The sequence below is a fragment of the Archocentrus centrarchus genome, chromosome 18 (genome assembly GCF_007364275.1).
Source record: "Archocentrus centrarchus isolate MPI-CPG fArcCen1 chromosome 18, fArcCen1, whole genome shotgun sequence".
Lineage (NCBI taxonomy): Eukaryota > Metazoa > Chordata > Actinopteri > Cichliformes > Cichlidae > Archocentrus > Archocentrus centrarchus.
The window spans coordinates 13183184-13207115 of NC_044363.1; the positions used below are offsets into that span (position 1 = coordinate 13183184).

Here is a 23932-nt window from a genome sequence, read left to right on the forward strand (position 1 = left end):
TTTCCAAAACATTAAATTTTACTTTTCAAGAGAACTCTCCTTGCTTAGTCAGGCTGCCACATGGCAAGAAAACAACATCACTGTGAATCCCAAGAAAACTATAAATCTCCATGTGGTGAGAGACTCTGCTCAGTAAACAAGCTGAAAAAGCAATACAAAAAACAAAGTCAAGAGGAGAACAGAATATCCTTCATATCATGTTGAATTAACTTGTGAAAACACCTGAAATACTAAAGAAAACCAGGTTTACATTATAGAGACAACCCAACGCTCATAGCTGCACACAAATACTGAATATCGGCATCTGCCACACTCAAAATCTCTAAAATCACCTTGCTGCTTGGTTTGAACTTTAATAGGTAATCTTGACCATATCTACATACCGAACTGCACTGAGTTGCTGCCACATGATTGGCTGCTTCGATACTTGTGCTAACAAGCAGTTGAACTGGTATACCTAATGAAGTGGCCAGTGGGTGTACATGTGTGTGAGTGTGTTTGGGGGGGGCAGTCTTTTTTTTCATCACACAGTTTGTCCATCAGACAGTGAGTACATCCATATGTTGCTTTGTTTAACTATAATGTTTCCCACAAAACCTCCACACAACAGAATCAGCACCAGAAAGCGCTCTGTCCCTGAAGTAGCCTCGTGTTTAAACAGCTCTATGAGAATAACTATAGGAACGACACAAAAATTATGAACACAATGATTAATGACAGCTGAACCTGCAGCTGGAAGTGGTCAGTGTCACTCTGGTTATATAACACCAAGCACGGCTGTTGAGAGACTGGAGACTGTTTATGTGGACAGCCTGAAGGCGCTGGCACTCACTCACAAATCACTGCTGCAGCCATGCACATGCACACGGACACAGGATGGCATACATGTGCAGCAAAATGTTGAAGGCATCACCAGAGCCGACTGCAAAAGAACGCTTCAAACATACGTGCTATTTTTGTTTCATTCATCTGTATTGAATTATGGCAAAGTGGGCGATTTACCACAATGTCAAACATTCAAGCTTGAACTAAACTCCATGGGGCATTTAAACTATACGAGTGCACAGACACATATACCTGCTAAGTAAGAGATCAGCCAAACACTAGAATTTCAACAAAACACACACGTGCACACATGCTCACACACACACACACACACACACACACACACACACACACACACACACACACACACACACACACACACACACACACACACACACACACACCAGATGAGGCCCAGCAAGACACCATCGGCTTCAGCTGCCTGTGTTTGGACACCTGTCAATCAATGCACTTAACTCCATTTGGAGCTGTTATGAAAGCAGAAAGTATCCACAGAGGCCAAAACCATTTTTTGTACAAGACTGAAAGTATGCTTTTTAATGCTCTTTACTTTAACATGGGAATCTATGGGGATTGATGCCCTTTTGGCACCAGCTTCAAGCAGCACCCATAGAGCCTGCAGCTTTTCTTGCTTTAGCGCTGGTTTCATTTTTCCCCATTGATTTTACCCTGAACCACAATCTTTTCCTGAACCTCACCAAGTAGTTTTTAGCGCTGACTGTAACCAAAGAGTAAAAATGAGAGTAAAACTGTGAAAAACAACCAAAAAAACTTCAATCCAACCTCCTCCAATTCAGACTTTGTCTCTAATGCTCCAGTCACGTTAGGGAAAAATTATTGTCACCATCTGCACTGAACTTGTGATCTCGTTGCTTTTTGAATGGCTGTTTCAAAGCAAGGAGACGGCAGCTTTGAAGGCACCAGGTGGTTGCATACCTGGTGCCTTCAAAGCTGTCGTCTTCGAAGCAACAAAAGAGCGATCAAACAAAGCAACAATAGTCATTCTTCTATCAGTTGTGATTGATTGTTGTCAAGCTGGCAATTACATACAATCCGTTTGTGATGATACAACAATTAACTGTGATAAATTGGTGAAAATTGCAAATATGTTGCCGTCTAACATACACAAATTTACATTCTTCATACAGTAGTGGTTGCTGCAGGAAGATGTAACTGAAAAATGGCATCGGCGCTCTGCAACCTTGCTGTTATATAGGAATATAATCAGAAAACACCACTTGGCAACCAGTTGAGTCAAGTCTCACTCAGACTGATTACAAAGTGTTGGCAATCTGTCAGCATTTATTTAATAGATGGCAATTATTTGGAAACCTTAGCTAATCTGTCTAATTGCAGTCAGTCCAGGTCAAACTATAACTGTTTGAAGACAGGTTGCCTCTCATTCAGTGACCTGTGCAATCACCTTGCAATTGAAAGTGATCACCCAGAGGCTGAAGGTGCTGCACACTCAGCCTCCAAGCAACTGGCTGTTACATTGGATTTGGTCTCCGACAGCCAAAAAAATCAGTGCAATCATTGAGCAACTATGGATTTTTCCTAGTTGCAAGGAGGTTGCCTTATTTGCCATATTCTTACTCTAGTGTGAGTGAGCCATAAAATGGAATTCTAGGCACAAAGGAAAACTTGTGAGTACTGGGGAGACAATTAAAGACATATTTATGACCTACTTTTTGAATCTTAATAGGAAGGAAGAGGCTTGCCTCTGGGAGGAAGTCACATAACGGCAATGTGAAAAAATATAGAGAAACTGCACAGTTCTTCTCTGTCATGAGTCCTGTTGGCTTAGAAGTCATCCTTTGCTAAGCAAATCTGAGCAGGACGGCAGCACAAAAAAGCTGCAGACAAGAAAACATTTTGCAGAAAGTCTTCCTCCCCCTAAATTCATTTGGCAGTCTGTTACAATCGTCTGGAGCCTAAATTAGGAGAGCTTTCCAAAATTTCTTCTAAGTCTTAAGGACCAACACAAAACCTGCAGAACTAAAAACCCAACAAAAAAAAAAAAAAAAAACACTTTGAAATACAGTGATGATGATGATTTAAAACTTTAGCCACGACTTTCCAAAGCCTCTGGAGAAAATAAAATATTCTCCTGTCATGCAGTGATGAAATATATTGAAGGGATTATCGAAGGTTCAGTCTCATTTAATAGCAATTTAACTGTCACACAGACTGGATTTTACCCTGTTGCAGCTCAACGGCTAGACTGTATTCCAATTTATCACAGTGTAAGGAGGTTAAACTTGTGAGTTTCACAGTTGACTTTGGCTCATACAAACTATAAAAGTGGGTATATTTTTATAATTTTATATGTCAGATGGACTCAAGGTCACACAGGACTGGAGATGGAGCTCATGGTGAAACTAATGCAGCAGAAAAATATGTAGCTCCAGAGGCTGGTGTTGAAAAGGAGTACACATCTCAAATATGCATCACACCCTCGCGTTTCTCCACCACTTCTTATCACAGATGCCTTCCCATCCAATCATACTCTAAATCTTCAGTAGCGCCAAAGTTGGGGGCGGTGGGAGCAGGCTGCGTGGGTTCGAGTCCTGAACTGTGACAATTTACTGCGTCTCTTCCTCCATCTCTCACTCCACTGTGCACTAAAGCTGCAAAAAGTTATTTTAAAAAAATGTATCTTGCATTACTAGTTTACTACCTACATTCAGTCTATGGTTTCAGCTTCACAGTTATTTCCTCTCATGACAAGTATTGTCTATTAGTAACCAGCAAACACAAACACAAATATGTCCATGCATTTGATTTCTTAACACACTTCATGCAAAAGTCTGTAAAAATCCAAGCCACACACCACAGCTACACAGACACACAGCATAACTACAACAGCCAAAAGCAGGTACAGGAAATCAGCGATACAGAGAGGACAGAATAGTGGAGAAAAAAAAGGCATGAAAGAGCCCAAACTGTTGAATCTGTTTGCTTTTGTTCATTTATAAATTTTTTTTTCCTGGTTAATTTTTGTGTTCTCTGCTCTGATGTCACTTTTTATTTTCTTACTAACTCTTTAACTTTTTATGAATCTTTTTGTGAATAAGACTGTTACAGTTACTGTAAAGGACAGATGATTTCATCTATATTTGTTTCCTGTGAAGAAAAAAACACAACGATAATACAAAATACTAAATAATACTAAAATACAAGCACACAGGCCTTAATGTCAACAGAGAAAGTCTGACTAAAGCACATTACTGTAGTTCAACATTTCAAATTTTAAATGCCTGCTGAAGTCGTTCTGCTCGGCAGGTCAGACGTCAGACTGAGAGATGCAAAATTTTGCAGACAGGAAGTGTGGCAAGATAGCCATCGTGTCAGCTCCAACCTCTTTCTGAACAAGCTGAAAGTAGCAGCGACTGATTTGAGATTCTGGTGGTTAAATGTTGGTATCCACAAGAGAAGCTGGACGCCGCCATCAGATTCCTGCGTGACTCCGTTCAAGGCGTGGCTGCCTGCCTGGTGCTTGATTGACTACGGTGAACTAGGGGTGTTTCCTCCTGAACTTCAAAAACCATTAGATAAAATGTGGAGGGAGGAAAACACACAGACGCACATCTGGGGAGCGTTCAGGACTGAAAAAATGTGTTTGCAGTATTTTTTTTGGGGGGGGGGGGGGGTCTTTAATATCGTTTAACAACATTTTGGTTTAGATTTTTGTTTCAGGCCTTTTCAGAAATGAAAACAAATACATATTTGGCAGGTCAGGTGCCCAGATGTTAAAGTAATGTAAGCCTTAAAATTTCTAAATATTTTTGACAGTTTATCAATTTGCAAAAAAAAAAAAGAAGGATCTCCTCCAGGTATGCTTGAGGACACTTTACTTTAAATCCGAATTAAAATTTGATCAGTTCAATTTTTATGAACATCCTTTTTCTGTCTTTCAAAACTTAAACTGCTGGACCCGGTTTGTCTCCTCTATAACAGAATGAAAGCCTGCGAGCTTCATTTTTCTACATTATATTTGTAAAAACTGCCTCTTGGTGCAATCCGGTGGGCCAAATCCTTTTTAAACTCAGATTTAAGGTGAGCCCTGAGAAACCACCCACTGCCTGCCTTCGGATTTTCATCTTATTGCAAAACAGACAGACCAGTTTATCAGTAAAATGTGAAGATATTAAGAGCAAAAACAACAATCTGCCGTACTCCCCCATCCCCCACCACCACCACCTTTTTTTTGCCAACATAATAAAAAAAAAAAAAGAAGTTAAACACAAATATGTAATAAGTCGCAGCTCCATCCAGAACCTCAAACCCAAAACTCCACGTAGAGTAAGTGGATGTTTTCTCAAGTCAACAACAGATGCAAACCTTCAACAGCGACAGAACAAGCTTCTGGCAAAGAAGTCAGAGCCACGGTTCATACGTGCAGCCAAGTCTCCAGACACTTTAAAGAGGTTTGGCCGCTCTGCGGAGCTAATAACATGCCAGAGTGAGATTCACAAATCAAGAAGACAAGCACCAAATATGATTGAGCCGTACAAGCTGCACCTAACCGTGACAGAAGCAGCGGTGGAGCGAGTCGGAGGCAGATGGGGTAACGGCAGACAGAGATGCTCTGCTGGTGGGGAAATGGGAGATGACAGATGGACAGATGCAGATACACGTGTGAGAGGGAAGTGATGCAGCTGTCTGATAATGTCTGAGAGGCAGGAAAATAAGGCATGGAGAAATAAGTGTGTGCTATTTACTTTAAGATTCAGCTGGACTTGGATTTGCCGGTTGAAGCCAAAGTGATGCTCCAAAGCAGATGGCAGAGGCTCTCAGTTTTTGAGCAGTACAGAAATGATGATTGATGATTATCTCGCACTTCTTGCATCTGCAACTTACGCAATCGGCACCGAAATCAGCGCATCTTAAACTTTAGTTTGCACTAAAGAAGCACATTGGCAGTTTTGTGCTTCTGGATTGGCAGTTTACGTTTCTTCTTATTTAAGGCAAGTGGATACAAGTCAAAATTCTCGGCTATCTGGGATTTTTAGTCAAACACCAAAACATTTTTCTTTGTGGGAGAAAACCAGACATGTTTTTGTTTGTTTGTTTGTTTGTTTTGTTTTGTTTTTTCCTGTCATCAAGCTCATAGGCATGTACATGAGGTAACGCTGGTAAGCATCTTAAACTGTCGATTCTGAACTAAGGCTCCAAATTTCTCCAATGCTCCAACGCTATACTGTATTTTACTATGAATACCACCTTGGCTTGGAAATAATAAATGATGACGGGAATGACATAAATCAAATGAAAAAAAACAAAACATTTATGTTATTCCCCAAATTTATTTGCACTAGTGTTATTTCAGTTGGAGAGTCTTTACTGCAAACCACTGCCACTCAAAATCACCAGTTTCTCTTTTACCTGCTCTTAGTCTCCGCCCACATCCTCACACAGGTGTGTCATGTCAGGGGTGGTACTTATACGGCCCAGGTGAGGTGAAATAATATTAAGTAGGTTCACGACACATTATGTTATCAAAATGCTATAAAAGCTTTTCAACATAAGCGACTGACTCAGAGAGAACTGGTGGGAAAAGCACTGTCCTGCCTCCTCTGAGGTTTTCAGAGATATTAAGTCGCATGACCACAGTTTGCAGTGAAATCAAAACTACTGCACGCATGCAATGAAAAGCTGGTGACGAATCAAGAGTAAAATACTCGACTAACAGCATTCTTCATGCTATGCTAACTCTCACACTAGCAACTCTGCTACTTAACCTGGATTGGGGCATCCCTGCTCTTAGCTCCGCTTTGCTTGACAAAGTGTGTAACATCTATGTGATGCTGCAAACACCATCTGGCAAAGTTCACAAGACCCTTTCTCACTTTCTCACTAAATAAATCCCCACCAACTAGCCACAACATCAAAACCAAGTCTAATGTTTTGTTGATAGTAGATTCTTAGGCTTTTGTGGGCTGTAGGTTGGATCCTCTGTGAATGCTAGTTCAGACTCGGATCTGGGGAGTTTCTAGGCTGGGCCAATACCCTGTGCTCTTTTGGTTGTCCCTGGAGTCATTCCTTAGCAGTGTGTGGGGTTAAGGGGTGTACTGCCCTGCTGGCGGAGGCTGCAACCATTAGGGAATGCCAGTGTCATGCAGGGTGGCTGAGGTTGGTCTGCGATAGTGTTTAGGTGATTGGAGCATGTTAAAGTAACATCCACATGACTGTGTTTCCAGGAGGACATTACATTTGAAGGAGATGATCAGTGTTATTCACTTCACCTGTAAGTGGTTTAAATATGTTATTTAGTGAATGCAAGGTGGTGGTAGGAGCTACATCGGGGATCTGCTCTGAGCCTGTTCTTGTTTTCAGTGGTGATGGACAAGCGGGAGGTCAGGCAAGAGTGTCTGTGGACTATGATGTTTGTAGATGACACTGTGATCTGTAGTGAGAGTAGGGAGCAGGTGGAAGAGAGTCTGGAAAGGTGGAGGTATGCTCTGGAGAGAAGAGGAATGAAAGTCAGTAGAAGCAAGACAGAATACATGTTTGTGAGTAAGAGGGAGACAGGTGGAAATATGGACCTGCGAGGAGTAAAGGTAGTGAAGGTTGATGAGTTCCAATACCTGGGGTGAAACATCCAAAGCAACAGACTGTGCACAAGAGAGGTGAAGAAGAGAGTGCAGGCAGGGTGAAGTGGGTGGTGACGAGTGTCAGGGGTGATTTGTGACAGAAGGAGAGCAGCAAGAGTTAAAGGGAAGGTTTACACAGTGGTGGTGAGACCTGCTATGATGTATGGTTTGGAGACAGTGGCACTGACAAAAGACAGGCGGCCGAGCTGAAGATGTTAAGAGTAAAGACCACAGCGTGGTCTTTAGGGTGACTACGAGAGACAGGATTAGAACTGAGTACTGTAGCATTGCCATAATACATATACACTTGTGTGAACAAAAGCGCAAATGTATAAATGAAGGAAAATGAAAAGAGAAACCTTAACAAGAGGAGCTCACAGAGAATCCATAGAGCTCATCTTGGAAAAGTAAATGTGTTTGGCACAACAGCGCATTCAGATCATAATTCTGACTGCAAAAGCTGCCAGAAAAGACAGGCTTTTAAAAACAAACACACAAACAAAAGACTAGAGGAGCCAGGAATTGAACCACCAACCTCCAATTGGTGGACAAGGAAAAGAAATGAGTACATCAGAGGGATGGCTCAGATTTAGACATAAAGTCAGAGAAGCAAGGCTGAGATGATTTGTGCAGAGGAGGGATAGTGGATATATTGGACAGAGGATGTTGAAGATGGAGCTGCCAGGCAGGAGGAAATGAGGAAGACCACAGAGAAGATTCATGGATGTAGTGAAGGAGGACATGCAGAGGGGTTGATGTGACAGAGGAGGATGGTAGGGATAAAAGGTGAGAGGGAGGCAGATGATCCACTGTGGTGACCAATAAAAGAAGCAGCTGAAAGAAGAAGGAGAACCTCCTGGGGGGTATATGTAGCTCTTGCTGTCTTTCACTTTGCTCTTCACCTGGTTGCTAATGTCTTCAAGTAGCCGCTGGTCAGGCAGCATACAGTAAACTAAACGATTAAAGTTGTGGGTCACAAAGTCATAGCAATAAGCTAAAAGATGCTACAACTTAAACGGCGCTAAAGGGGACCTACTGAAATGATAACTTTTACACAGCACGTACCCCTTTAAACCACTGTTAGCATAAAATTCAGTGATTTAAGAGGCTTATAGGTGATTTTGATTCTGATTGTGCTTTTGCTGCTATTAAGTTTCCTTAAATAAATGGAAATTAATGGCTTATATGCAATTAATTCTCCTAATCCGAACCACATCACACTGCATTACAGTGATGTGTAGCAGGATGGCTGCAATACAAAATATTAGCAGTTTATCTGACTAAAAGTCTTGGTGCTGTATTGTGGTATGAATACAGGAATGTATATTTCAGGTGTGCAGTACTGCATAATTGTCTGTTTATAGTAGAGTAGACAATTACATGGCGGCTCTTGGAAAAAAAATAATTATTTGGTACATGTATTTAGATCAAAGTAGACATTTTTCCAGCTAGCTTCATTTAACTGTTAAAAATCATTAAAAATAACTTTAATATTTTTCCTTTACTGTAATTTATCACATTCCCATACTTAAAGAATTCATGTAGAGTAGTAAAAAATGAGGGCGAAATGGAAGCGTCAGGGAATTGACTCCAGGTTTCCATAAGACTGGAACAAAAACAGCCGCTGCTTCTCTTTTTTTGTCACCAGTGTAAGCAGAAGTAAATCTGATTTTCCTCCTGTCTGCAGTCAGAATACATTACTCTTGTGCTTGTTTCACAAGCCACCGCGACTCTTCTGTTTTTCTCTGTTTGTAGAACAGAAAGTGAAGACTTATTTCAGGTGGAGAGCCGAGAAACAACTGATTTCATTTTTAAATTTCCTTGGGAATTTTGCCACTGAATGAGGATTTTTTTTTTTTTTTTAACCACAGCTATGAAACTGACAGAGGTGGAGACTTGGTGCATCTCCAACATTTTCAGGCCAAGTAAAAAAAACAACAAAAAAAAAACACTTTTTAAAAAAATATTAGAGCAATGATGGACTTGGGCGTGACTGCAGAGGAAAATATTTGGGATTACTGGAAAACAAGTTCAGCCGAGTTTAATGACAGTGCAATAAAAACATGGATGATAAAAGTGCAGCGGCACAGAGCATGTGATTGATTAAAAAAAAAGAAAGCTGAAGCGGAGACCTTCAAGTCTTTAATCTTTGACTGCATAGCTTGCTCCATCAAAGCTCCACCATTCATGGTAGAGTTTAAAAGGTGAGAGTACCATGTGAAAGAGCTGATATTTCAGCTGCTTTTACAGAATTATGGTAAAACACACACACACAGACACCCACACACACACACACAAAAAAAGGTCCATGTGCATTACCCACCACGCAGTAGAAATGCATGTCTGCTGGCACAGGTCGGTCTTACACATGTGCAGCTGGAAGCGTGGAAGTGAACGTCTGTCCATCCAGCACGAGCATTAGTCAGTGTGCGTCTGTCCCAGCTACAGATACTCCAAACAGGATGCTTAGGAAATCTTCTCCTCTTTCTTCTGCTCCTTTTTCTCTTTTCTAATGCTGCTCCTAACCTCTTTCCCTCTCTCTCTTCCCTCCTGCACTTGACGTTCCTCCTCCCCTCCTTCTTTTTCTTGCCCTCTTTCTCCTCCCCACATGACTTCAGTCCCTCCTCCCTCCCTTTTTCTGTTTTGGTTCCACTTCCTCTCTTTCTCTCCCCCCCCCCCCCCCCCCCCCCCCCCCCATTTTCCAATGCAATTTAATCTCATACTTTTCCCCCCACCACCTTTGTTTCTTTCTTCTACAGCATCATTATTTGTTTTCCTTTTCATATCATTTCTCATTTTTGTGTAAAGTATGTAAATGTGTTTAAACGTGTGTAAATGTTTTAATCAGTAGAGCAGGAGGAGAAGTCACTCTTTCTCTAAGCGTCTCTGTGCTGATTGTAGATTGGTGTCAGTTCTTCCTGTGCTCGCCGCAGTCTCTCCTGTGTGTGTGTGTGTGTGTGTGTGTGTGTGTGTGTGTGTGTGTGTGTGTGTGTCATAGATAACACGGCACGCTCTCTGCTGTCAGAAACAGGAAGAATGGAGCTCTGTAGTTTGTCTGTGATGAGAGAGCCTTCCCCTGTGTGTATGCACTTGCGAGTATATCTTTGTGAGGACCTCATTGATCTTTTTGACCATGGGGGTGAGGACATTTCTGAAACACCTTCAAAGAGCTGCTGGCTTGGATTCAGGATTTAGTTGTGAGAGTAAGGGTTAATGTTAGGGGATGTTACATCACTGAATGTCCTCACAGAGATAGCCATACATATGTGTATGTCAGTACAGAAAGTGTCCACATGAGGCAGAGCAGAGAGGGGGACGTAATTACAGTCAAACATATTGTTATGAGTAATCACTCTCTTGAGCCAGCTTAACAAACAGAGGTATTTTCATCATTTCAGAGGACTTCCATTAATTTGTATTAGCCTACCCTTAAACCAACTTTCTATCCTAGAAGTTATTTATATTCTGAGTTGTTGCTGTTTGTCCCCAGATGTGATCACAGTAGCTCAAATGCTAAGTAGATGTATAACAAAATTAATAATGTTAATGTTTTATTTCTGATTAATGAGTCTATTCTTCTTCCCTGGGGTTCAAATATTGCTGTTTAGTCAAAGTTTCTGGCATTGCAGTAAAACACACAAGCTTTTCCATAGCATGTCAGTCCTGTGACACAAATGTGGCAGCAATAGTGGGATAAGTGTATATTTTATTAGTCATAATGTTTTTATATGACTTTCATCATATTATGGTAGAATGTACATAGAATGTACATAAAAATAAAGCAATAATAATGCACTACACCTCAAAGTCTGCAGGCCTCAGTTAGTATGTTAATGTTAAAGGTTTGCAAAGTTGCACCTGAACATGTGCCATCAATAAACGCACTTTCTGGAACACTTTCTGGAACAATGTCCTTTGCACAAACACCTCATACCAACTGTCAGCACGGTGGTGGAGGAGTGATGATTTGGACTTGCTTTGCAGCCATAGGACCTGGGCAGCTTGCAGTCATTGAGTCGAGCATGAACTCCTCTGTATACAAAAGTATTCTAGACTCAAATGTGAGGCCATCTGTAAGACAGCTAAAGCTTGGCTGAAACTGGGTCATGCAACAGGACAAGGATCCCAAGCACAGCAGCAAATCTACAACAGAATGGCTAAAAAAAAAAAAAATCAGTGTTGTGACGGCCCAGTCAAGGGTGATTCAAATGTTGTGGTGGGACCTTAAGTGAGCTGCATCTAAACAAATGCCCACAAACCTCAATGAACTGAAGCCACACAATGAAGAAGAGTGGGCCAAAATTCAACCAGAATGGTGTGAGACACTGATAAAGTGTTACAGAAAAAGATTACTTCAAGTTATTGCTGCTAAATGCGGTTGTACAAGCTACTGAATCAAGGGGTGTACTTAGTTTTTTTCACAGGTCTGCATAGAGCATCCTTTCTTTCAACCAACACTGCTTTCCTCCCTTTAAATGCCCACTGAGTGTGATTACACCTCTATTAAAACAAGGTGGTTAATAATCCATAGAGAATTAATTAAATCTCACAGTCCCTAGAAGTTCTTCTTGTTTCTGGGTTTATAATTTTCTTTCTTGTCAGCAGATGCAAAAAGAAATAAATTCTTAAAGTGTTTCTTCATGCAACACTGGCCCAATGGATGTGAAGCTAAAATTTATCATTAATTATTCTTGCAGTAATTTGGCATTTTATTTACTATTTATTGTTTCTATTTTATTTTTGAAGATCTATGTTATTATGTTTATCAATAATTTCCCTTGGGGGATCAATAAAGTATCTATCTATCTATCTATCTATCTATCTATCTATCTATCTATCTATCTATCTATCTATCTATCTATCTATCTATCTATCTATCCTGATACAGACTATACCCGTAGGCTGCACTAACATAGTTCAGCCACTAGATGGCTCTAGAATGCAACAACAGAATACTCCTGGTGCTACAACCAGGAGTGCGTGCCTCAATAGGAAGGGTGCTGTGAAGTTTTCATTAGTGTGAACCAGCCTTGACTGCCCATCTAAACCCATACACTTGTTGAAACACTAGTACTTTTCTAGGGACATTAACTGACAACTAATGTCAGTTAATAATCTTAATTCAAATTCTTTAAATGAGTCATAAACCTCAGGGAGACCGTAAAGGAAATGTCCTTGCAAGGTTTAGACTCTAATTGGTTCTTACAAAGATAGAAATATAAGCGGCAGAGGAAAGTAATTAAGCGAGGTTGTCTTTGGAGTGAACACCGCCTCTCAGAGTTGCGTGCAGCTAATTATAAAAACAACCTGCAGCTACAACAGCTTTCATATCCTCAGTGGAAACACAAGTTAAGACTCACCCCAGGCTACAACCCTGTGTGCAGAATGAAAAAGCATCCACAGCACTGATCTGGATTTACATGGAAAAGGAAGAATCCAGCCAGATATCCTCCAAATCGCCTTTATAGATTACATATCTTTGATCAACATATCAAAAGGGTGTTAAGGCACTTTTTGGTTTTCCTTTTCATCAATAGATAATTAATCACAATTAATTCACTGTTGTGCTTTTTCTTCTAGGATTCAACTGGGCTTATCAGTGTGGTTTTACTTCAATCAATCGATATGAAACCAAAAGCCTGTAGACAGCCCTGTCTGACATTAACATGTAGCCTTTTGTTGATGCGATGCTTTATTACGGGTGTTTTGTAAATACATTACTGCTATTTGTTTCTTTTTTTTCCCTGCTCAAATCTAATTGCAAAGAGGCTGAAGTTAAAAATGGCTGTACTAAGTAATGATATCTTTCATTTACATGCATTTGCCGCACCTCAATGGATTCAGTGTCTGTAGCCCAACCAGCAGAAATCTCAAGTTCAGGAGGTGAGAAGCTGGAGAGAGACATTAACAACATGGTAGTTTCTTTAAAAATATAAATATAAAATAAACTTTTCTAACTAGAACTACTGAAAAGTGATGTCAGTCTATGCTTTTTGGGTCTAACAACTGCAAAATCAATCTATTATTTTGAAGTACTATTGTTGCTGGATACTTTTTCACTATAAAACCATGTTGTAGAAGTCACTGGAGTCTACTGGAGTGTCATTAGATCGTCTAGAGTTTCCCTTTCATCACTGGTATCCTTTAAACTTGATTTTCTTAAGTTATTAAGAATCTCTAGGAAAAATCTTGATATTAATGAAATTTATTAGTCCCCTCAGTGTTTCCCTCTGCCTCATCCTTCTGTATTTCCCCCTCTGTGAAGTTGACTCATGCTGCTTTGTGTCTTTGTTTCAGTTAAGCTTGTTATCCATTTCTTGTTTTACTGTGATAGTTATTTGTCTCTTGTGTCTTGTGCTTGGTTTTACTTACTCCTTCTGTCTCATTGCTATTGATTGTCTTCGCCTGTTTCATTATTTTCACTCCTGTTTCCATTTCACAATTAGCCTCAGTGTGTGTGTATACATAGGGCTGTCCTTCCCCATAGTCTTTGCGGAAGTTCGCCTGTATGATGCCTGCATGCCCCCTCTGGACTTCCCCATTAAGGAGTTTAATTCCTGTTGGTTCCGGTTTTGAACTGTTTGTTTAAACTCTGTTCTGGAAGCTGCCTTTGGATTTAGTTTATGGACTTTATTTCAACATTAATAATGGTTTACGTTCTGTTACCTCAGCCTGCTTTTGAGTCTTGCATTTATTTCAAATTCAGTGTCACAAATCATGGCTGTCGTTTAAGCAACTGATTTGTGTCACCAGGCTTGATAGATTCTTATAGCTGGGCATCATTTGCATAGCAGTGAACGCAGTGTTTTTACAAGTAGCAAGGTCTAAGGCCTCACCACAGAACACTGAGGAACTCCATACCATATTTACATGACTTACATGATACATACTTTTAAGGTATTTAATGCCATCATTGGGTTTCTTTTTTTTTTTTTTTTAAATAAGGTGAATGTAAAAATATAAAAATGGCCATACACACAATATTTACCATTATATACACAACAGGCAGAAAGTGGGGAAAACAGTGTCCTGTCAGAACTGAGTTGTCTTGTTTTTGTTGTTGTTTTTTCCTCCCTAAACCAGCTTGTGCTTCATGAACACACACGTATTAAGTACCTTATATAAGTAGCTAATGATTAAACTTGGATCAGAAGGTTTTCCTTCCCATGCGGTGTTTCACTGTGTAGACAGAAACAGCCAATTAACAAAAGAGCTGGTGCCCCACCAGAGAAAACTCACAGCAAGGGTGAAGGCTACTACAGCAGGAGGGAAAGCACACAAACAACACAGTTTTCTTTTTTTAAGCAAGAAAAATAATTTATTTATAATGATATAATAATAATAATTTCATCACACTGGCATTGCAGAGCTGCAGAAGGAAGCGTTTGTGTGAGACACCACCTCGCAGCTACAGATTACACCATGGGATGGGGCAAGAAAAAGGGGTTATTCAATACATACATGGAATATTCCTTTAAATATGTATTTTTCAACGAGGAATAACAAAAATAGAATAATTCCAATATCTCTGTCTGTCTCTCTTTCTCTAGGTCTCTCTAATTATCATCTGTGTCTTTATAAGCTGCCTGTACAGCCCCCAGTACTGGGGTTTAAATTGGGTTTGGGGGGGTTGTTTGTCTTATTTTGCTTGGGGAGGATAGAGGATGAAGCTTATCAGTGATGGACTTTATAGGCTGCTTGTCTACTGCAAAGTACTAAAACACAGTAAACCTCACCCATCTGTCACTCCTGAAGCAAACACAACAAAGTCTTTTGGCCCAAATCTGCAGCCACAACATCTCTCCATCTCTTCCCGTTACTCTCAATCACTCGCTCATAAAGCCGGGCACTGTTCAAATATAGAACAAAGTCGTGATATTTTTATGTGATAATGTGATTCACTGAAGTAGCTTGATATATATATCTGGAGGAGGTAGCATCTACCCACTGTATACTATAAAGTAGTTATTTATTCATTTGTTGACAGTATTGGAATTGTAAACTCACACTGCTGTTGATTTTTTTTAAGCAGTCTCTGTATGTAAAATCCACCTTTGATTGTATCTTTAAGACCTTAACCTGTCTGCAATGCAATATTTTTGATCAAATTTGATCCATTTCCAACCGCTAACTTTGTAGGCTAACCACCACATTGACTCCTGACCAGGCATCCAAAGGATTTGTTTTGAAACCTTATACTTTGTTGAGAACATAAACAGTCAGTATTCATTTAGTAACACTTCAAGACAACAGTCATCTCAATGTGCCAGTGATGGTAAGGATATTTTTACTTTTTATTGTTTGGTCTCATGCCAGATATCTGATGGCTTCCCTCACAAATAAACGTGTAAAAGATGGACATAGCTGCCATGATGTCACCCACTGGAATTTGAAGCCTCAAGTTTTTGGTCATTATCAGCTAACGCTTGCTAGCTTGGCTAGTGCTAAGTAGTGCTAAGTACTGTAAGACAACTAAAATTCTACAGTTACACTAATGAAAGCTTAAGCACAAACTTCTTGGACAGGCTGCACCACACAACGAGCCATACACCAAATATAATCCAGTTTGGTGACACCGATTAGTGAAGCTACCTATTTCTGCACACCTCTCAATCAAAATGACCACACTTCTATTTTAACTCCCTCACCACAAGCATCAAAAAACAAACAAACAAAAAGAATCCACTGTACAATAATTTTTAAAGGGGAAACAATCCAGAGAGATCAATACAGTTTTGTTTGTTTGTTTTGTACAGGATGTAAACATGTTTTAAAATCCCCTTAAATTGGGAATTTTAACACACGACCCTGATTCACTTTTGGAAGAAAGCCTCAAGTGGCCATTAGAGGAATTGAAAATTTTACCACTTCCACCTTGGCTTTATTTTTCAGTCCTGTTCCTTTTACTTTTTGAACTCTGAGAAACAGATGACATAACAGCAACTTATCAATCACACTAGAGCCATACCCTCAAGCATACACTGCTATACTGTCCATTTTACTGTTAATTAGACATGTTAACGTCATACTGTGGTAACCTTATACACCGAACATGTGGAACGTGACACAGCGTACTTCAAAAGCGCCGCCGTTCACAGACTTCTGGCAACAAATACCGTAATACCACTATATGGCTGGGAAGTGCAATTTCTGAGCTTTCAGGAATCATTTGAATTTTCCGATAGGACAAATGGTAGCGGAGTTACGGTAAAAAACCAGCTGATCAAAGTTCCTTTGATCAACCACTCTGCACTGATACGCTACGTCTTAACCAGCTGTTCGCTGCTAGTAAGGGCAAGTAACCGGCGCTTCAGCGGTGATGGCCTGGTGTTATAGGGTTAAAGAGAACTTCAAAATAGTGTCTGAGTTCACAAACTAATCAGGAGAATTTTTACTGGGGCCGTGGACCATACAAGAAGTAGAATCATTTTCTCACAGACTTCTATCCAAATTCACTTGTTAGCTTAACCAGAGGAGTCGCCCCCCTGCTGGCCATTCAAGGTAATGACTCAGGGGCTATGTCCATCTTTTATAATATTTTAACATCATTCGACAGCACCCCCTGGTGTTTGCGTGTGTAACAGTTTATAAGCAGTACTGTTGTCTCCCACTCCTCTATTTTCATTGCAGACAAGTGTGCAGGACCCTTTTGCGGGTGAACCTGCAATTTGGTACACTCATCAGCTGAGTCACTGAAAAACAAAGTGTGAGTGTTTTCCAAGAAAAGTGTGCATTATTTAAGTATAGATATTTGAAAGTGTTCAGTGACAAATTTCTTCTTAAATTTAAGCCATTAGATGTAATTTTGTGGTGAGAGATGGTATTTAAAGCTTTAAAAAGAGGAGGGTGAAAACAGTGGTGTTAGAAAAGGGTTTCTGTTTTCAGTCTCTTGTCAATTTGTAGTAAAACGTGTTTTTTTTTTCTTTCCCAGAATTGAAAAATTACTTTTCTCCGTCCTGTGAGTTACATTCAACTTTGCGCAGGACGGGATGTTGTGTATCATTCCGATAAAGTGTAATCCTTCCGTTGGCTTGTGAGGAAATTATCCTCGCCTGAACTCCAACTCTCCCAACTTAACTTCCAAATTTTCTCTGCTGCTTTAAATTTATGTTTCTTAGGAACAGGTTTCTATTTGGCTGTTCGATATCTGCAAAGGCTGGAAATGTTAAATTAAACCAAATTAATTAGCGAGCCACTGCAGCGCCTTCCTCCTCTCCTTACTTGCTTTCTCATACCTTTTATCAACCTTTTAGCGTGATTGCTTCTCCGACTCACGGGACAGCTGAGGCGCAGGGAGAGAGAGGGGGTGAAGGAAAACATGATGGACTGTCAATGAATTTCAGCGTGGTAATCCCCACATTCAGCAGAGCCAAACCTCTGCTCTGCACCCTCATTTTCCCTCCTTCCCTCTTCTCCTCCCGAAGAAGGGACAATACACGAGATATGCCTCTTGTCATCTCTCTTTCACACTTCATAAAAATGTCATTTTCAATACAATACGTTGCCAACATATTTTATGCTTGCAGACGTTTCTTTGAGACGGAGATGCTTTGTAGGCAGAAATATCCCCCCCCACCGAGTTGGACTGAGGTCTAATATATTGCACCCTTCAGTAGTTCCCGTTACAAATATATGGCACCCTGTTGGCTGTAATGTCCCAGCTCGACACTTTGACGATTAACCCAATTAATTAGATTATTTCCGCTTCCGAAGGAACTCTTGTCTTTACAAAATATTTGCAAATCCTGCAAAAAAAATATGTTGTTCTTAATATTAAATGACTAGATCCTCACCAGTGTACCCATGTGTTCTTGTTTTTTTGTTTTTTTATCTCTTTCCTCCCCGATTAAAGGGAATCTGCCGTCTGCCAAAATAAAAAGTAAAAAAAAAATAAATAATTTTTGATCCTCAGCACACACTGTAAGTGAACAACCTGTTCAACAGCCTGCCGCTTTTTTAGATGAAAGTATGTCTCCTTCACACCGCGTTACGGTGCTGAAACAAGACATCCTCTCGCTCCTAACACTGTACTTGTATCTTCCTAGTCGGCTCCCACCCTGCTGGGTTTAGCTCTGGAATAATGTTTTGTTTTTTTTTTCCCTTCCCATCGAGTGGCCCTCCCTTCTTCCCCTCAGCCCAATTCACTCTGCGACTGATGTGCGCCGAGGGAAAAGAGTCTTCACGGCCACACTCCGCCTGCATATGAATGCAGATTTGGGCAAATATTTGCCAGATTAAATGGAAATGCTCCTTTTAACACCTGCACAACAGTGTAATTTTGGCCAGATTTAGCAAAATGTTATGTTTGAGTGTGTGTGTAGTACCAAGGCAGCTGAAATTAAAAAAATAATCAAAAATAAAATGTAAAAAAACAACAACAACAAAAAAAATAACACAGTAGGCGCTGCAGCAACACGCCTATAATTCAGTATACAAGGCAAACAAACACAGAGTTTTATAGGTTTATCTTTTTTCATTCACTAAATATTTAAAACAAGCGTCACTTGACTAGTCATCATAAATGGTGATAATTTATGCATTTTTTTCAGGATGATGGAATACCTGAAGGACTGCCGTAGGGAAGAGAGATTTATCTGAAGGAGTTTTTTTTCCCCACCCACTCTTTTGTTGTTATTGTATGTGCGGGTCCTCTTTTTCCATCCACCAGGGGGAGCTCTGACTCAATAGCACCGAGAAATAGTTTGCCAACTGGGAGTCAGGAGATGAAAGGTTCGCTCTTCCATTTTTCGCAATCCATCCATGCAGCGGGTAAGTCAAGTGTCAGAGCTGAACCACCGCTGATCAGAATGATCAGACTGTCTACAGTCATGGAGAAATGATGGCAGGTCCAAGGTCAAAGACCACAGGGCCATCGTCCGGTCCCAAAAGTCAAGGTCCTTTATGCAAAAACACACTCAAACCTTCCTCATTCCTGTGTTAGTACACAGATCCCATCCATCCACTCATTTGTTCATTCATCCATGGTAATTCCATGTTACATGGATACTAGAGAGAAAAAAATATATATAAAAACTCAGGAGAGCGAGAAAGAAAGAAGGCAGAAGATAAGCGCTGATAGAAAATGCTTTTTGCACACTCAAACTAAGAACAGCATCTATTTTCTTAACAGTCATTCATTGACATTCATCCGGTGTCACGTCTTCTGCTGAGCTCAGATGCATAGACTGAATGCAGAGAGAGGTGGAGGGGCGGAGGAGAGAGAGAGAGAGAGGGAGAGAGAGAGGGAGAAGAGATGGGAGAGACAGGAAGGGAACGTGGGAAAAGATAGAGAGAGAAGGGAAGAAGGGCAGGAGAAGATGGAGGGTGAGAGCAAGGTGGGAGAGAGGTGCTGCTACTGAGAGAGAGAGAGAGAGAGAGAGAGAGAGAGGATGAAGTGTACAGGGGAAGGAAAAGAGAGGGTGTGTGCTATGTGCCAGAAGAGAGGTTAGAGCAGGGAAAAAGAGAGACAGATGGAGCGTGTGCTCCAGCAGTGATGAAAAGAGGAGGAGAACAGTGAGCGGCGAAGAGGAGGAGGAGGGTGGTGCAGACGTCACCTCCTCTCTGCGGCCAAAGAGACGGCGTACGCGGAGGAGGGCAAAACAACCAGAAACACTCCACAACACTGCAGCCAGACACACGGAAGGAAATTTAGATTTTCGACCAGTCTCCCATTTCTCCTGCTAGAGCGGCAGTGACCTCACAGCATCCTAGTATTCCAAACTCCAACAGACATTCCGAAATGCTTTTGGTTCTGGAATGCTTCCATTTCCGTATCCATCCACTGATTTCCGAAACCCTCTTGGTTCTAGAATCTTCTGGGTTTTGGAATCCTTTAGGTAACAACATTTAGGTCACTCCAGTCCATCCCTAAAAGAAAGGGAAGGAAGGGGTGTGTGTAGTGACAATTTGCACGCGCACACACACACACACACACACACACACACACACTCACAAAAATGTGCGACATGTAGTGAGAACGCACACAAATGCACACGTATATGCACTCACCCTCTTTGTCTTTTCTCTCTCCCACTTTGTTCTTGGCACTTTCCTCTTGACACACACACACACACACACACACACACACACACACACACACACACACACACACACACACACACACACACACACACACACACACACACCTTTAGGTCCCTTCTGGTCTGTTTGAAGTTCTTAACAGTCCTTTGGTCCCAACACCAGAGACCAAAATGAATAAAAACCCTGTTTAATAACCAGGCCTGCTTCATACTCTCCAAACAGAAACTCCACAGGCATGATATCCTCTGCACACACTTGTATGAACACACTCACACTTGAGTAGATTGGCCATTTTTTGTCTGTCTTCAATAAGATTGCTTGGCAGTCTTTGTGTGTGTGTGTGTGTGTGTTTTCCCTTCACTGCGTGGGCAGTTTGTAGTCCCAATCTTCTTGCTGCTTTGTACACTATTTATAGTCTTTGTGTCTGCAGATGATAGTTGTTGATAGATGTGTTACATTTATCTTTGTACATGATACATACAGCATGATCCAGTTGAACAGTAAATGGCCATCTGGCATGTTTATGAAAAAATATATGCAAAAAAAAAAATAGCATCCGAACAAAGAGTGAAAAGATGATAATAGATGAGGAAAAAGGTAGTGGCGCAGTGGTTACGCCATGTAAACGACCTCCAACACCAAATTGGGGGTAGGGTGGGGGTGCAAAAAAAAGTGCTTACGTTCCAAAATGTCCTCCATTTGCTTTGTGGAATGTTTTGTGAAGGTCCACGTTCGTGTTCATAGCACGAGCAATGAAACGTGTGGTGAGCTCATGCCTCATCTTTGGTGGCAAAAAGCCCCCGTACAGTTTCTCTTTGTAAATCTTGCTCTTTTATCTTCTGTCTGTTGAAGATGAGAGGAGATTCACCGCAGAGAGAAGCCAGAACCACGATGGCCAAGGTTTGGGAACATTTCCTTTTCGGTGGTCTACAGGTGATCGTCCTGCAGTGCAGTGATTTGGTAGAATTGAGGGTAATGTCTCATATCTTCTATCTGCCTTTCCATTTGTTTTACGGATTCATTTGATTCCTCTGTAGGGGATTACTATGGTCACAGGTTCAGATATACCCGTGTGGTCTTCAGGGATTTTTGTTGTGTTCATCTGGAAGAACCCAGGAGTAAAGATACCCACTGTATATCTTTACGTTCCCAGTGTCTACTCCACCCATCTTCCACCTAATTAGCTTCCACACCGAACAAATTCCCAGTCAGGAAAAAGTAGTGCAGTGCAGTATTGAGGCATGACCTCAAAACCTCCACTTTTCATTGAATATATAGTGAGAGCATGCTTTTCACTCCATTGATGTCTCACTTTCCTAGAAGGACTAGTTTGACTGGGAACAACAGCGCTCCAACCATGGGAGGGACCATTTTGTCCAAAAATGTGCTCCAATTTGATTGGACAGTGCAAATGGTCAGTCATTAGTTGGAGCGATCTGGGTGGACATATTTGTCAGAAGGCCCCGTCCCCAGAGGGTGGTAGACTGTAGAATTGGTTGGTAGCTTTGTCAACAGCGAACAGACCTGGTTAACATCTGCTCAGATACTTCCATTCACTGATCGCTGGGTTTGTCATTCCCAGACGCTGCCTCTCCTCCCTCGGCATTCGACGCTGTGGTGGTTGAAAACTCTGTGACGCGTCGGGCCAGGGGGTTTGTGCTTTTCAGAAGCTCCATGGCAGAGACCCTGGCTCCTCCACTGGAAGACTTGTTGCCTTTCTTCTGAAGCAGGGCCATGAAGTTCTCATTGCGGGAACTTGACCTCTGGCTGCTGCCCAAAGTCAGATTTCGGAGGTCGCTACCGCTGGTGCTGTGCTTCACTGGTGACACCAGGCTCTGACGACTGCCAAAGGAGTCGGAAGGCTCCTTACGACCCAGAACCTTTCGTTTGGACCTGGAGGAGAGGAAAAGATTATCAGACAAAGCTGTTTGCAGCTGTTTAACATCACTGAATTTACTGCTCATGTCTGATGATTCACACTTAGATTGACATTTGCTTTTGGAGAATAGAGAAACTAAAATTTGTAAAACTACAGAAGGGACTCCGTCCTTTCTTGTATGAGATGAAAACACTGATTAGTGATCTTCCATTTCCCCTCCTCACTTATTCTTCGGTGCCTTTCAAGCTATTTTCAGCATCACACAAGGTAAAAATCACGAACACTTGTTGCTTAGTGACTAGATTTCTTGTCTCTTTCTGTGTGTACTTGTATCCATACACGTGTATGTGAGAGAGAAGGGACGCTGGAAGAAGAAAAAAAAGGACAAAATGAGAGCCAGTGGTCGTGCAGCAAACCCACTTTAGATGTAGCTGTTGCTAGGGAACCTTATACTCTGTCTGTCTCACACCTTTTCAACAAGACAATGCGTATTTTGTCACATGCTTCAGGTTATATAAAGCTGCCAGGCAGGCTCGGCGATGGCTCAAAGCATTTGTGCTGTCCTGTCAAAACAGACTAAACTGTGAAACACTTCTTAACCTTTAACAGACATTTGAGGAAACCCATCTGCTCTAATATCACAGCTTGTACCAGTCTCAGTGTTTAAAATATGTCTTGGATGTGTGTGTGTGTGTGTGTGTGTGTGTGTGTGTGTGTGTGTGTGTGTGTGTGTGTGTGTGTGTGTGTGTGTGTGTGTGTGTGTGTGTGTCTGTGTGAGTGTGTGTGTGTTCAAACCTGTGTATAATAGTGAACAGGTCTTCAGTGGTGTGTGTTGCAGGTGTGCTGGCCAACAGGTCATCATCAGTTTCCTCTGCGATGTGCAGTACTGTCTTTTCATTGGCTGCTGGATCATCTAAAAAATGCAGAGAAATCATATTAAAAAATATAAAGTACAAACATTTACCAGCCACTTTCTTATCTACACCACTTCAACTGATATCAACCGATACTTTTTTATTCATACAAATTTCTAATCAGCCAATCACATGGCACCGACTCAGTGCTTTTAGGTATGTAGACACGGTAAAGACGACCTGCTGAAGTTCAAACTGAGCATCAGAAGTGACTTTCAATGTGGCATGGTTGTTGGTGGCAGATGGGCTGGTCTCAGTATTTCAGAAACTGCTGATCTGCTGGGATTTTCCCACACAAACATCTCTAGGGTTTACAGAGAATGGTCCGAAAAAGAGAAACTATCCAGTGAGCGGCAGGTCTCTCTGTGAAAATGCCTTGTTGATGTCAGAGATCAAAGGAGAATGTACAAACTACTTCAAGATGATGGGAAGTAAACAGTAAATCAAATAACAACTCATTATAACCAAGATATGCAGATGACCATCTCTGAACGCGCAACACACTGAACCTTGAAGCGGATGGGCTACAGCAGCAGAAGACCACTCCACATGCCACTCCTGTCAGCTAAGAAAAAGAAGCTACAGTGACATGACAATGAGTTCACTGTACTCAAACTGTCACCAGATCTCAATCCCATAGACAGCTTTGGCATGTG

At 41.2% G+C, this 23932-nt stretch overlaps 2 protein-coding genes across 2 annotated transcripts in view; both read right to left on the bottom strand.

Moving 5' to 3' along the window:
* arhgap36 (Rho GTPase activating protein 36) overlaps nucleotides 1–9902 on the bottom strand; it is an 80191-nt gene extending 70289 nt beyond the window's left edge. Inside the window, exon 1 of the mRNA XM_030753725.1 lies at nucleotides 9766–9902. Coding sequence (XP_030609585.1) covers nucleotides 9766–9783 — 18 coding nt within the window. The 5' untranslated portion in view covers nucleotides 9784–9902. The remainder of the gene's footprint in view (nucleotides 1–9765) is intronic.
* A 4835-nt stretch (nucleotides 9903–14737) lies between these two features.
* The window catches only part of nhsl2 (NHS-like 2), a 233597-nt gene continuing 224402 nt past the window's right edge, over nucleotides 14738–23932 (bottom strand). Inside the window, exons 9-10 of the mRNA XM_030753635.1 lie at nucleotides 23158–23275; nucleotides 14738–22376 (exon numbers count right to left, since the gene is read on the bottom strand). Of these exons, the coding sequence (XP_030609495.1) occupies nucleotides 22037–22376; nucleotides 23158–23275 (458 nt within the window). The 3' untranslated portion in view covers nucleotides 14738–22036. The remainder of the gene's footprint in view (nucleotides 22377–23157; nucleotides 23276–23932) is intronic.